This window comes from Megascapheus bottae, chromosome 3 (genome assembly GCF_031878675.1).
Source record: "Megascapheus bottae isolate mThoBot1 chromosome 3, mThoBot2.hap1, whole genome shotgun sequence".
Taxonomy (NCBI): Eukaryota; Metazoa; Chordata; class Mammalia; order Rodentia; family Geomyidae; genus Megascapheus; species Megascapheus bottae.
Window position 1 is genome coordinate 80108577 of NC_143511.1, and position 15611 is coordinate 80124187.

At 51.9% G+C, this 15611-nt stretch overlaps 1 protein-coding gene across 3 annotated transcripts in view; it reads left to right on the forward strand.

The window, feature by feature from the left end:
- Positions 1 to 15611, forward strand: part of Dab2ip (DAB2 interacting protein) — a 162653-nt gene that overhangs the window by 16539 nt on the left and 130503 nt on the right. Inside the window, exon 1 of one of the 3 annotated variants that reach the window (XM_090330558.1) lies at positions 1878 to 2175. The exons of 1 other annotated variant lie outside the window; for it this stretch is intronic. In XM_090330558.1, the coding sequence (XP_090186684.1) occupies positions 2070 to 2175 (106 nt within the window). In that variant the 5' untranslated portion in view covers positions 1878 to 2069. Of the gene's footprint in view, positions 1 to 1877; positions 2176 to 3141; positions 3242 to 15611 lie in introns of those variants that run through there. One more of the 3 variants, XM_090330561.1, reaches the window with a different exon arrangement.

Below are 15611 nucleotides of genomic sequence, written 5' to 3' on the forward strand. Positions count from 1 at the left end.
ACCTGGAATAACCCAGTGTACTCCAAGGGGTGGAGGTTCTCTGCCTGGAGAGAGGGTGGAAAGCATCCAGGGGGCTCTCAGGGGCTGGAATGTCTGCTGGCCAGCCCTAGGAGCCAGAGGGTGAGTTTGCGCAGATGCAAGAGCAAGAAAGAGCTGGCTATGTGGGAGAGGAGATCATCTGGCGGCAACCAGGGTGGGAAAGACCCCAGTGAGCCTGAGGAAGGAGCTATTATGTTCTTCAGAATTACTGGGCACTCCACCCCTCACCCCCATCCCAGCCAGGCTTCATGTGGAGCACTTAGACATGATAAGTGTTATTAAAACACGGAAAGTGAGGTGTGAAGCAGGATTAGACTTTATAGGTGGGCCCACATCATACTATTCTGTGCCTTAATAAACGATTGGAAAGCTCAAGGCTGGTGGTATAGCTTAGTGGAACAGTGGTTTTGTGTGTGTGCGTGTGTGTGTGTGTGTGTGTGTGTGTAGGGTAAAAGCCTTTCCCTTTTCTTGCACACATGCGTGCACTCATTTCTGGCTTTTAAAAAACTTTTGGTGGTTAACTGGAGAGAAAGCGTCTCCTGAACTTTCCTGACTAGGCTGGCTTCAAACAGTGATTCTCAGCTCTCAGTCTATGGCTAGGATTAGAGGCCTGAGGCTGGGTCACTATTGCTGTCCCTTTTGAGTGCTGATTTGTAAAAGGCCTTTGTGTCTTTTGGGTTTTGCTTTGCCCAGATCTTTTGCATTTAGGTTAAACACATGCCTTTTTCTTAATGGATTGTGCTTGGTGAGTCTTCCAGAAATCCTCCCTCTTCACAAATGTATTTTTGGTATTTAAGTTGTCAGTATGTCTGAAATTGATCTCCACATGGTGTGAGGTAGGGATTCCATCTCATTTATTTATTTTTTCTAGTATGGATATCCAATTGTTGCAAAACCATTTATAGACAAGTCTGCCCTTTCTCCCACTGACCTGCAGGTGCCACCTCTGCCAAATATTAAGTTTCCATACATGTGTGGGTCTATTTTTGACACATCTATTTTAGTCTACTAACTTTAGTCTCATGGTCCAGTTGTATTTTCTCAGGTTCGTCCCTTAATTGAAAAGAGCCAGGGACTTCCGGAAAAAGCCAGTCATATCTTAATTTTTCTTTGCATGTCCATTCACTCTCGGAATTCTGCATGTGTAATACTTTTGTTTACTCCACTATTCTCTCTTGGGGGGAGGAGGGGTTGGTCCTGGGTCCTGATGCTTCCTTTTGTAAAAGAGATGGAATGGTTTGCCAAGGTCACAAGGGTCCCTCCAGGTTGCAAAAGGTACCCGAGTCTGTCCATTCTGTAGTGTCCCAATCCTGAAGGCGGCTGTGACTCTGTATCTGATCTTTCCTCAACCAGCCGCTGTGTCCCATGCTGGAGGGCCCAGATCCCCGCTCGGGAAGAGCTTTTCCAGTGCTGGGGACCCGCAAGAAGTGTGTGTGTGGCGGAGGTCTGTGTTTTGGGCACCGTCAGAGGCTCGAGGTCCGCGAGCGGAATCGGAGCGGGTCTCGGGGGCCATCCCCGGGCACGCACGCCGCTGGGCCCGGACGCTGGCTCCGGGGACGCCGGCTTCCCCCCGGAATTAGAGGCGGTCTCCCGGGCGCCCGCCCTCCCGCCTCGCCCGGCAGGAATGCGAAGGATCAGCTTTCAGCCGAGCCGCGGCCGCCTTTCCGGGGAGCTTCCCTGCCGGGCAGGGCCCTTCCCAAGTGGCCGAATTAACTGGTTCTGTCTGTCCTACTGGGAGAGCAGCTCTCGCTAAAAATAGTGCCCTGCCCTGGGCGACCCGCGTCCGCCCCGAGCCCCGGAGCCCGAGCCGGGGCAGGCCGCCACCGTGGGAGTCCGAACGCGGGACGTTCCGAGGATCCCAGAGGGCCCGGCACACCACCCACCCCGGGCCTGCCCGGGGATCGGCGCCCCCCCACCCCACACGCCCTCCCCACACCCCCAACGCCGGGGCCCCGGGAACTGTGCTGGCCCCGCAGGTGCGGCGGAGGGTGGAAGGCCCGGGAGCCGAGGCCCGGCCGGGGTCGGCCGGCATGGGAGCCGGCGGCGGCGCGGCCTCCCGCGCCCTGGCCTGGGCCTCGCTGCCCTTGCTGGGGCCTCCGGCCGGCGCGCTCTGCCAGGACGCGCCCTGCAGCCGAGGTAAGGCCGGGCGCACGGCGGGCGTGCCTGCGCCCCTTCCCCTCACCTGCCCGGGAGGTGATGGGTGGAGGGTGGTCTCGGGTTCCTTCCCGATCCCCACCCCCACCCCCCACTCACCACCTCTGAGCCTCGGAATGGAGCTCGAGGGAGCCCGGGTTGCAGGGAGAGGCGCTTGGAGTACGTTGCAAACTAAAAAGTTGGAAAAAGATATCAATCCTCTCCCAGCAGCGGGGTCCACCTCACCCGTTTCTGGTCTCAGTGTGCCGGTCTGGAAAACGGGACGATAAAGCTGGCAAGCTTTAGTTATCTGTTGGGTCTCCCAAAGAAATTGGGGGGGGGGACCCATTGAGGCGGGCCGCTGTGCGTGCCTGGGCGCTGGAGTAGCTTCTTCCCAAGTTTCTGGCGTCCACCTCCACCCCGGGGTGCGCGATCCGGGCTGGGCGCACGGGGAAGGCGTGGACGGGCGGTGCGCGGGCGTCCTTTGCCGAGGGGCGCTGCAGGGCGGTGGGGTGACCGCGGGGCGAGGAACGCGGCCGCCGCCGTGCCGTCTCGGGGTAACGCTGGGATTCCGGGGTGAGGCAGGCGGAGGTGGGGGGCGTGTGCGGCCCGGCCTGGATCCGGGCGCGCGGCGGAGAAAGGGGTCGGTCGACCAAACAGGTGCGCGGCGCCCGCCCCTGCGCTCCTGTCCCCTCCGCCCCCTCCGGGCAGGGGCTGGGCCCAGGCTGAGGCCGGGGCCGGGGCCCGGCGGGCGGAGCTGCGGGCGGCGGGGCCTGCGATTGGCGGGGCTGGGCTGGCTGAGTGGCCGGGGAGCCGGGAGCCCGGGGGAGGCCGGGGCCGCGGCCACCCGGGGAAGGCGCGGATCCCCGCCGGAGAGTGCGCTCCTTCCCGGCCCGCTCTGCTAGCACCACGGCCGGCGCGACGGAAACTTTCCCGCTGCCTCCGGCGCCGCCGCCCTGGCGGCCCGGGACCCTGAGACCCGGCGACTCCACGACCTGGCGACCCTGGCCGGGGGACGCTCGGGCGCCTATGGGATGGCAGAGCCCGGCGGCCAGGCCGGCGCGTGAAGGTAAAAATAAATCTAAAAAAATTTTTATTTAAAAAAAGTGGTGATCTCTGGGCAGGTCGAGGTGAGCCCTGGAAGCTTGCAGGGATCCGGGAATCGAATGGATCTGGGGTTCTGATGCCAAGTACTGAGGGGACAGAACTGGGTCGTCCCCCTACCCCCCGCCCATCCTGCGCCGAGCGTTGACCCTTGAAACTTTGCTTGCGTTTGGCCTCTGACCAGGAGTTGGGGTGTGCGTGCGTGCGTGCGCGCGTGTGTGTGTGTGTGTGTGGGTTGGGTTGTCTCCAGTGATCTCCTAAAACTTCACACCTGATCACACACACACACACACACACACACACACACACACACACACACACACACACACACCTCCCCGTTGGGCACCCTCCGTTATTCGGATGACATGCGGCTGACTTTTTTCTCCTTCCTGGCCTACTTGAGGCTCCAATCGCCGTGAGCACCCCTTAAACTACAGAGGACTCTGAGCACCCCCGCCCTCCCCCCCCCCCCCCCCCACTTAGCGTCCGGTTCCCGGTGTGATGGGCAGGCTTGGGAGATGTTTCTGTTTTCTACTCTTTTGAGTTATCTGGGCAGTGCACTGTACTTCTCCCCCTCTCCTCTTGCATGTTAATTTTATTTGTGGATGAGCAAGTCTGTAGCTCATCACTAGAAAGGATTGTAACTTAAAAAAAAAAAACAAGGTTCATTTCTTTTTCTTTCTTTCTTCTTATTAACCTAATACCAGCCATCCTAGAATTAAAAAAATCAAACACCTAGCTGGAGCTAGGAGAATCTGAGTTCAAATCCCCTCCATTCACACACCTCTGCTTTCTAGCTGTGTGCCTTAGAGCAGCCTTCCTACCTTCTCTGTTCTCATTACACACACACACACACACACACACACACACACACACACGCAGCCAGGGGGATTGAATAAGGCTTAGGAGGTGCAATAGCTTATCTGAATGATGCCTCTAGGAGTTGTCTCAGTGCCTCCATTTCCCTTCTCAAACAAGGGCAAAGACCAGCATTTCTTTGAAAAGAAAAAAAGCAGTTACTCTCACCTATGGGGGATGTGTGACTTTAGTTGGTTTATGGGCCTCAGATTTAAGATGATCTCACCTATTCCCTTCTCAAAGGAACTAATTAAGCAGCATTTGAGGAGAGGAGGGATCACCTAGCCCTCGCTAGGGCTGCACCTAGACTTTCTTGCTAGAATCCCCTTGTGACAGTGAACTGCACACAGCAGCTAGTTTCATGGTTGGGCATCTCCAAGTCTGATTGAAAAAAAAAAAGTTCTTCTCCATTTAAAGCAGAAATCTGTGTCCCTGTTATTTCTACCCATGGATCCTAGCACAACCCTCTGGCATCTCTTTCTGGCTCAGGTATTCATCATGGTCCCCAGGGGCCTGGCATTCTGTTTCTTCCCTCAGGCACACACACTGAAACTGCATTTGGCAATGATCAGAGCACCACTTACTGAGTTTATGATGTGTCCTGTGCTGGGGTTTCCTGAATACAACCCCATGAGGTCACATCTTTTCTTATCTTCCTGTGGTATCTAAAGAAACAGGTTTGCAGACTGGAGGTGTGGCTCAAGTGGTAGAATGCTGCGTTTACTCTCCAGTATCAGAGAAAGGAAAGAGAGAGGAAAGGAAAGGAAGAAAGAAAACTAGGAGGAGCTTGATCATAATGATTCCAGCTCAGCTTGGGCATAGTTGGTGAGGTTTCATCTCCTGGGGTATGTGGCAGGTGGCCTGCACTTGTGAATCTAGCTGTGAAGGACCCATAGTGGCTGGATGCAGTGGCAGGAGATGGCCTGCCCAGTGACAGGCAACACAAGCCGGAAGATCACAGCACTGTCCTGCCTCGGGCATAAAATAGGACTCTACCTTGAAAGTAATCAGTGCAAAAAGGGACTGGAGGTGTGGCTCAGGTGGTAGAGTGCCTGCTCAGGATGTGTAAGACCCTCAGTTCAGTCTCTTCTGTAGGAAGGAAGGCAGGGAAGAAGGGAAGGAGGGATGAAGGAAAGGAGGTTTAGATATATCCAAGTTCCTATAGTTAGGGGCCAGGATGTACCCTGAACTCTCAGCATCCATCTGTAAAGCCCTAACTGTAACTTTCTGTTCCTCCTCCTCCTCTTCTTCTTTTTTCCTTCTTTCTTCTTCCTTCTTCTGTTCTGGTCCATGAACTCAGGGCCTGAGCACTGTCCTTGGGCTTTCTCAAGGCTAGAGCTCTACCACTTGAGGCACAGTGCCACTTCCAGCTTTTTTTCTATGTATGTGATACTGGGAAATCTACTACTAGGCCAAACTCCCTGCCCCCTAACTGTCACTTTCTGTTTATTTTTCCTTTTGGTGGCACTGAGTTTTGAACTCAGGGTCTACTCAGGCCTTCTTACCGCTGAACCATTCCTCTAGTACTGTTTTTCACTCATTGTATTTTGAGATTGAGTCACAGTAATTGCCTGGGCAAGTCTGAGCAGGATCTATTTACATGAAGCTTCTCATCATAGCTAGCATAACAGAGATGTACCACAGACCCCACCTCTGGGTTGAGAAAAAGCACTTGTGAGCCTTTTTTTTTTTGGCCTCAAATCTTGATCCTTTCCATTCTCAGCCTCTCAAGCAGCTTAGATTAGAGGTGTGAGCCCTGGACACCCAGGTTCTAGTTGTTACTCGTCCCATGTTTGCTTGTATGTTCCCCCTCGTGGAGTGAGAGTGTGCAAGCATGCACATGTCAGAGTGCTGAACCTGTGGTATGTTCTGGGATGCTGTTATCATAGGCCCCTGGGTACCTGTTGAAATGCAAGATCCTCATCTCTACTCCAGACCTACCTAGGGGATGTGTACTTGAGACCATTTGAAAGCTGTCGTCCTAAGGTACTCTCTGGAAGAAATATAGGGCCAGCTTCCCAAGAGGTCAGAATTCAAGACTTGACTTCACTTCTGAACAAGATGCCTTTCCTTTCTGGGTCTTCCTCCCAGCTGTAAGATGGGCCTATTGGGCACCCATGGATAGGGACGAAGGCTCCCTGTGGCTGTCTTGTGGGACTCCCCACCCCCTGTAAGTGGATGTCTGGTAAGCCCTGGGGGATGGAGTAGCCTGGTGAAGAGCTCACACGTAGATGTGCATGGGATGGAGTGTGCTGCCTCTCTGGCTCTGGTTTCTGCTTTCTGGAAGGTCTGGTGCACCTTGGATAAGGCCTTTGTGTGTGAGTTGGGTATTAGCTCTCTCCGTCCTCCATCCCATCCTGGTGGCCTCTCACCTTCCCAGCCTGCGATGTGTTGGGTCCTTATCTCTGGAAGAGGGTGGAAGGTGGGATGGCTGCACACTTGTGTCTTAAATCTTCCATCTCTCTCCTCCATTCCCCTGAAGGGAAGCTGTGGGGAGGCCACCGAGCTGGAGGGCTGGAGGGCTCTGGGGTGAGCACCTCCTCTTCATGTCTCAGAATATCCCATTTCCAGCTCAACTCCACTGCTGACTCTGAGCGCTCCCTCTGCCTTTATCTCCTTTGATCCCATTGAAGAATTATTAAATACTCATTTTATGGAAGCTGCAGGGACATGCCCAAAGCCCTAAATGTACCTGTGGGAAGGTGTGGGAGTGGGGCCAGGCTTGAATCCTGGTCCCCTGACAATGTGCACAGGCCTTCTACGCATGGTACCTCAAACTCATTGACTTTCTGTACACCTGGTACTGGCTTTGGCAGGACTCTTGACTGGAAACTGGAGGTGCTGGACTGGGAGGAGGCCAGGGGTTGCCAGGGCCCCTGCATCTTTTAACTCCAGGCTTCCTTAGCCTTCTCTCTCTCCTTCCAGCTGGTGGCAGCGTCTTCTTCTGCTTGTGGCAAGGTCTTCTTCCCTTGCTGAGAAGAGTATGATGATTCCCACCCACTGATTTCCTGTGGATTCCTTCCATGGATTGTTCTTGAGATCAAGAACAATCAAGAACCATTTGGGTGGTGTTGTTTCTTTCTGGTTTGTTTATTGTTTGTTTTGATGGTGCTGGGGTTTGGTCTCAAGGCCATGAACTTGCTTAGCTCGTTTGGCTGGTGATCTACCACTTGAGCCATGATGCCAGCTCTGATTTGTGTTGGTGATGTTGGAGACAGAGTCTCACAGACTTTTCTGCCAAGGCTAGGCTTGAACTAATGTCCTCTGTATCTTAGCCTTCTGAATAGCTATGATTACAGACATGAGTCATCCACTGTTTGTTTTTGACCAGAGTGGGGCTCAAACCTGGTCCTTGTGCATGCTAGGTAAACATTCCACCACTGAGCTCAGTTCAGATCTTTAAAAAAAAAAAATCTCTTCTGGCTTTCTGATGTTAAAGATGGACAGGCTGGAAGCAGGTGAAGAGGAAAGCTACCTTGTCAGCCTTTCCTACTGACTGCCCTTCACATTTCAACCCTCACCCAGATCTTGAATTCTAGGCCTCACCAGGTCTAGAATCATGAGAACATTTGGTAGGTGCTCAAAGGAGGGGTTTTCAGAGGCCAATTCAATTGTGCTGGGACTCACAGATATGACTCTAGGGTACCACAGGGTCACATGGCTTTTCTAGGCGGGTGAGCCCAAGGGCCTAAGCCTGAAATGAAGATAACTAGCCCCTCGCTCAGTCTCCCTGTAATTTGTGTTGAGGAAACCAAGACCCTGGGACACAGAGGAAGCAAGAGGCTGCTGGAGGCTTCCTTCTCTGGGGGCTCCTGGCAGAGCACAGAGAGCCATATCAGAGGATGCTGGATGTCCTTGGCAGTCCCAATTGTGGAGTGGGGAGGGCGCTTTTCCCCTTGACACTGTTGTGTCAGGGTCATCTCCTGGCTTGTGTTCTTTGATGAACTTCTTACAGGAGGGATCCATACAGGGTGAGGCAGTGTCTGAGGACGGCTGTGAATGTTAATTTAGGACTGGGTGTGTGGCTTAGGATTAGAGCGCTCGCTTGACTTCTGTGAGGCCTTGGATTTGCTCCCCAGCATCACCAAAAAGTATCTAATACATGTCAGTAAACTAAAAGAGGAGAAGAATGTAGTTAACCACTTGTCCGGGTAGGTGTGGTGAGAGGTTAGGAGCTGCCTGGCCTTTCATAGGAAGCTCCTATCTCCTTATCTACCATGACATCTAGGACCCAGGAAGTCCCACCATGGGTTCAGGGTGTGAGGGATTCTGGGTGAGAAAGGAGAAATGTTGATGAAGGCCTGGCTTTATTTCCTTGCTCAAATGGGGGGGGGGGGCTTCCTCTCCTTGTGTTGTCTTGTCTTCTCCTTGTGACATTGTCTTGTCAACTTACTGAGAACCCTCTAGGTGATCCCAGAGTAGGACTTGCTTGGTGAAACGAGGGGAGGGAGGAGAGATGGCACTGGTGACTAAAGCAAGGACTGTGACTTATCTCGGCATGGGTTGTGACCCTGGCTGAAAAAGGAGAAAACCCCAGGAAAGGGCCATTCCCTGGGGGGACCCAGCTAGACATACTGGAAGCTTGCCTAGGGGACCAGGGACTCAGAAAGGGAGGGAAGGAGGTGGCTTTCCCGGCAAAGGGACAGGCCATCAAAGCTGTCGCTGCTGCTTCCCGGAGGAGAGAATTCCCCAAAGGTCCTGTCAGCCCCCGATAGGGATCTGCAGGGTGTGTGAGGGATTTTGTGTTTCGGCCAGGATGTGGGAAGTTAAAAATAGCTTTCGTAATCCCTTGGGTTCGGAGTCACACTGGACCTTGTGCAGAATCCTTTGGCTTCATTATCTCACTTGAGTGCCTGGGCTGCCATGGAGATTGGACTGTCTGCTTCTACAGCTGAACGCAGGGAGGTGTGTAGCCAGGTCCTTGCTGAAGGTACACCCCAGATTTAGTGGCAGAAGCTAGTCAGTCCCCCAACCCTATGCATCTGTGTTCTTTACTGTTAGGATGGGGCGGGATGGGAATTCCCTGTGGGCTGCAAGGCCAAGGATGACTCCTGGGAAAATGGATCAAGATGGGCAGGGGGGCCTCAGCAGGCTGCAACCAGCCATCACTAGGGGGAGGGGGAGGTAGCAATGAGAATGGATCAGAAATATACCATGGGGACCCCAAATTAAGGACCACACGGATGGGGATCGTGAAGCTGTGGGGAATGGAGGGACATTGAGGATTCAGAGCATAGAAGCAGCCACTTGCTTTAGCAAGCCTGAGGTACAGTGTGATACAGGCGTTTCTGTTTGCTCTTTGGTAGAGTAGACTCTGTGTGTGTGTGTGTGTGTGTGTGTGTGTGTGTGTGTGTGGTGCACACACACTGGGACTTGACTCAGGGCTTGGGAACTGTCCCTTAGCTTATTTTCGCTTAAGCCTAGCACTCTAGTACTTGAGCCATACAGCTCACCTTCCGACTTTTTGGTGGTTAATTGGCAAAAAAAAGAATCTCATGGACTTTCCTGCCTGGACTGGCCCTTTGTTCAGTCCTCAGATCTGAGGCTTGCCTTTTGAGTAGCTAGGATTACAGGCATGAGCCCAGCACCTGGTCTGCTTATAACTTTGTGACAGGTTCATGGCATATTGTTGGGGCTTAAACCTGGACCTCCAGTCTCCTCCTTATCTTGGGCTGCAACACCCCCTCATGATTTGAAGAGCCACCCCCAAAGCCAGGGATCCCCAGCTCTGTGAGAACCCAGTGGTTTTGGCCATGGTTCTTCCCTGGGCTTGGAGCCAGAAGTGCCAAGCCTAAGGGCTCCCAGCGCGGACTCCCGGCGTCAGTGCTGGCTTAGTCACCCCAATGAGGTCACCGCTCACCTCTGGACAGGAGAAGATGCCAAGGTTTGGGAACTTTCCCTCAGAGCCACTTGTTGGTCTGTGAGTGTACATATGTAAAAATAACACATCTGTGGGCTGGGACTTTGTACTTGGCCATGAACTGTAGGTCTGGGAAGCTACTGGGGGATGATAAGCACATGAGCTGTGCTCACAGGGCTTCTCAGGAGAGAGAGGGACTCCATGTTAAGAAAGAGCTTAGGCGGCTGGGAGTTTGGCCTAGTGGTAGAGTGCTTGTCTAGGATGCACAAAGACTGGGGTTCAATTCCTCGGTACCACATACATAGAAAAAAGCCAGAAATGGTGCTGAGACTCAAGTGGTAGAGCTCTAGTCAAAAGAAAGAAAGAAAGGGCGAGCTTAGATGTGACCCAGAGCCTGATGTCAGCTCTTGCAGTACCTCACACTGCCTGTGTGAGCCTGAGCAAGACACTTGCCACATCCCCCTCCACCCTCAGCTGTCATCAAAATATTAGCAGCTCATGCCAGGCTCCTGTGGCTTATGCCTGTATTCCTAGCTTCTCAGGAGGCTAAGAGTTGAGGATTCTGGTTCAAAGCCAAGCTGGGAAGGAAAGTCTGAGACTATGAGTTCTTGTCTTGGGCCTAAAAAAATGAGTAAATAAATAAATAAGATGTCCAACTGTGGGTTTTCAAAAAATCAATGTCTTGCCATTTTATTTTCTCTCTCTCTCTGGTCCTGGTGCTTGAACTCAGGGCCTGGGCACTATCCCTGAGCTTTGATGTTCTAGGCTAGTGCTCTACCAATTTGAGCCACAGTGCTATTTCTATATTTTTTTTGGTAGTTAATCAGAAATAAGAGTCTCATAGACTTTCCTTCCCAGGCTGGCTTTGAACTGTGATCATCTGCTCTTAGCCTCCTGAGTAGCTAGGATAAGAGGCATGAGCCGCTGGCATCTGGCTTATTCTCTTTTTGAAAAATAAATATAATTTCATTGTTATTTTTTAGGTATTTGTACAGAGGTTACTGTTTCATAAGTCAGGTAATAAGTACATTCTTGGTTTAGACAATATATTTCTTTAGCTCTCCCTGTTTCCTCTTCCCATCCTTGCCCACAACTCATATAGTTCATTTTCTACATTGTATATACTAAATTACCATGCCTGCATTCGTTCATCCTCCCTCCATTTCTGCACCCTCCGCTAAAAAAAAACCAAAGCAGAAACAAACACCAACACTACCACCACCAACAATAACGACAACAACAACAACAAAACATGTTCCCATTGCCTGGAATGCGTTTGAATACATGTTCAGAGAAGTTATGCCTTTCATGTGGGTTCTTCAGGGAGTGACTTTGATGAGTGGATACAGGACCTAGAAGAGACAGAGATTCTTTAAGGCACTTGCAGTGTTTGTTCAACAGGCCTGGCTCACCTCCCTTTTCTCCCAGTCCCAGCTTGTTCCTGGGATGTAAGTCATGAGTGAATGCGTGTTGAGGTCGTGCTTAGGGAAGGTGATTGGATGGAGGTTCTGCTCCTCCCACCCTTTTTCCTGAGTTGGGCCAGGTGATTGGATGGAGGTTCTGCTCCTCCACCCTTTCCCCCACCCCATACAGGGTCCACCCCCACCAGACATACTTAGTCTTTGGAGTGGCTGCACATTGGCTTCCAGCATGGGGAAGGGGGCACAGGTCAAGTGGGGCTTCCCAGGGGAAGTGGAGCTCCAGGCCGCTCCAGGACAGTTGCCCAGGGTTCTAACAATAGAATCTCAAAATCGCTTTTCCCCACCAAAGCCACACAGCCAGGCCTGCCAAGTGCCCCTCAGACCTGGCAGGCAAGACATTTGAGGAGGCAGGATGCCAATCCTGTCTCCTCTTTCCATTTGGCCCAGCTGATCTCTGAGCCCCTTGGATCTGGGACATGCCTTTTTTTTTTTTAATATATTTTTTATTGTAATTAATAGAAGGGTTACATGATATTTGCCAGATAAATGGTGCCTTAATCCCCACACATTGATACCCTTTCACATGTCATGGTCCCCATTTCCCTTCCCCCCTCCCGGACATGCCTTTTTTGTTGTTGTTGTTGTTGTTGTTGTTTTTTTTGAGGGGGAGAAACAGAGGGACCGGGCTGGATTTGTCATTCCTATTGTGTTCCCTCAGGCAGCTCATTTCGCCACCTGGCCTCAGTTTCCATCAAGTGGAGATAATTGTACCATCTCTATCAGCAAGTTGTTTTGAGCCTGATGTGAGGTAATGCTTGCAAAGTGCTTATCACTGAGCCTGGGGGTGGGTGGGTAATTATAAACCACCCTTGCAGGGACACACCTCCCCACCCCCACCTCCCCTGCCCCCCCTACACCTGAGTTCCTGTTTATAGTTGGTATCCTCTTTCAAGTATTTATATCCTTACTGGAATTTCTCTTCAGATTGTCTAGTTCATTACCTAATTGAAGAAAGGCAAACAATTTCACTTCCTTACCAGCCTAGTGGCAGGAAGGAGTCGGGGTTTCCTTTACTGGGATGGGGATATGGTTGTTGACATATTTGGTTATGACCTCCTTTCCCTGAGAGGTGTATTTCCTAGACCAGTTCTACCCCCCCACCCCCCATCCATCAAGCATGCTTGGTAGCCTCTGTCTTGCAGACAGTATTGATGGCTTTAGCCACCTGTCTCTTTCAGTGCCAGTTTGCTGTTTAGGCATCTTCTTGCCCACTCATGGATGGATTTTGAAATATTTAACAAGAATCATCTATGCACATATTTGGGAAGTGCCGTCTGGTAGAATATAAATTAAAAATCAAGGCTCAGGGAGAAGGCTTTGACAGTGTGGATGACTCTAGGATAGCCTGGTGGCTCAGAGCATGGGTCTGAAATGGATGAGCCCAGCCTACCTAGCTTGCTACTTAGTATCTGAGTGAACTGAAGCAGCTACTTAGTTTGCTTAGGAGGGACCCAAGAGAAGCTGCTTCCTGGGGGCTGGTGTGTGTGTGTGTGTGTGTGTGTGTGTGTGTGTGTGATGGTTAGACTGTACTTCCCAGTGCCTGGTTTATTAAAGTAATAAATAAGTAAGCTGTTCTGTTTCACCCAAGGATGTTAAAAAGTCCTCATAATAATCTTGACCCCCAAGCCCTTCCCCATTTTGTCTCTCCAGCCCTCCCCCTTCTCAAAAGATGGCCCAGCACCCACAATTCCCAGGCTCTCCTACTGCATTCCTGTTGGGCAGTGGCTGCTACTCAGAATGTTCTCTACCCTGTTTCTGCCCACAGAGTGCTTCCTCCTTCTCTCGGCTCATAGCCCAGGTACCGTGTCCTCTATAAACATTTCCTCGGGCCTCTCAACCCCAAGCCCCTAAAATTCCTTACCCCTCCCCTTGGTATGCTGAATAGCCACAATCTTTGTCAGCTCAGGTATGTCCCGTGGATGGAAGGCTGGTAAAGTGCTTTGTTGAAAAGAGGTTGGGAAGAGACGACTCGCTTGAGGACTACGTTTTAGGATGCCCTCTCAGGCCAGGGCTTTACCATTTCAGCCATAGCGCTGCTCCCAGCTTTTTAAAGTTTTATTTATTTATTTCTTCATTGGCGATAAAAGCCTTAAGGACTTTTCTGCCTGGGCTGGCTTTGGATCTCAATATTCAGATCTTAGCCTCCTGAGTAGCTAAGATTATAGATGTGAACAGTCATTGCCTGGCTTCCCATTAGACATTTTAAAGGCTCTGAGAAGTTCTGCTGTAAAGAAATCTGTTGACTTTTATTTGCCCCAGAACTCTTCAAACCTTTGTCTCTAAGGGCACTTTTCCTCTTCTTCCTCCTTCTCTCCCTTCTTCTTCTCCTCTTCCTCCTTCTCCTCCTTTTCCTCCTCCTCTTTGCCAGTCCTACAGCTTGCACCCAGGGTCTAGGTGCTGTCTGTGAGCCTCTTTGTGCTCAAGGATAGTGCTCTACCACTTGAGCCACAGAGCCACTTGCAGCTTTTGCTGAGTAGTTTATTGGAGATAAGAGTCTCTTGGACTTTCCTGCCAGGCTGGCTTCAGACGGTGATCCTCAGATCTCAGTCTCCTGGGTAGCTAGAATTACAGATGGGAGCAGCCAGCATCCACCTGGACACTTATCTCTTGATGACAGGCTCAAGGCCAGAATGCTTCTGCATAGGTAACAAGTTGATACTGCAGCGACCTGTGGGTCCACTGGCAGAGCCTGCATGGGGTAGCCAGGGCAAGGTGGCCAGGAAGAGGAGAACCGAGAACACGATAGCTTTCCCATTTTGGAGATTGGGGTTTGTTGAGGCATAGGAAGGACACCTGGAATAGAGATGTCTTCACCTTGAGCCCCATGACGCTGTTTTTTCCCTGCCTTAGAAAGGATGAGATTCAAACTGCACCCAGCCTGGAGCTTGGGGATTCCTGTGGTCCCACTCTGGAGGCAGGGAGGAGCCCCGCCTTCCATTGATTAGTATGTATTCTTCCTCCCACCTTTCTGGAGGGGGGGAATGCCTTTCTTCCCATTCCTCTTTTATTATCTGAGATCCTCAGGGGAGCAATTACCTGCCGAGGGGAATTAGCTACCTCTTTACTCCAGTGCCTCTCTGTCTGAGTTTCTCCTTGGAGTAATTGATTTTGGTAATTCAGAGTCACACGGATGTCGTCTTAGGAGAGGGTGCTGGCATGGAGGCAGAGCAGTCGGCGGTCGGCGGTTGGCGGTGGGCGAGGCCTGCGGTGATGATTGGTGATGGATGTGGGGGCTGGCGGTGACTGAAGATAATGCATCTTCTTGCTGGGGATTTTTCCCTCTTGCATGCATGTGTGTGGGTGGCACGGTGCTCTCCTGCCTGGAGCTGGGGGCAGGTTTGCTACAGGGACATGAAGACAGGAAAGCTAAAGGCAGGTCCAGTCCTGGGCATTGGTTTAGGCCTGACCCTGGCCTTGACCCTTGCTCTGTCTTCTAGGAGGCCTGGGGAGGTGTGGGGAACAGAAGATTTTGGGAGAGCTTTATTAAGAGGAGCAGCTGCTTCAAGTCAGTCTGGTGTTTTCATCTGGGCAAGTCTAGTGCTCTGGTCTAGAAGCCCCTTCGTCCCTCATCTTGGGGGTGGGGTCGCTGTGGAGGAGTGGCTGCCACTGGCTGGGGTCCTTCTCCCTCTATTCTTCCTTAGCAAGGGCAAAGATCCTTCACACCTACAGGGCACCAGAGGTGGCCTGCTCCTTATCATGTGGCTGCCCTCCCAGAGGCCTGGTCGCTGTGGCTGTCTTCCATGTCTTTCATCCTGGGCATCAGGTGGCATTTCCATCCCCACTTTCTGATGAGGAGATGGGGCTCAGGACTGTTCTGGAAGGGAGCATGTGGTAGCCAGGCCTCTCCTCTAATGACAGAGTAGGGATTGAGAGCTCACCAGATGTGTGTGTGTTGGGGAGGGGCGACTCAGGGGAAGGACCCAGTTTCTATCATAGCTCTTAGCAGGACTTGGGCCTGTAGAAGAGAGGCCGCTGTCCAGGGCTTTAGGGTAGGCAGGAGGAATTGAAAGCAAGGACCAGAATAAGACTGCTGGAAGTTCAAGTTTTCATGTCCTGTGTCCAGCCCCTACCCCACCCTGAGTGCTAAACTTAGCATCAGTGAAAATTTGTATTCATCCAATCTCTTTTGCTTCTCA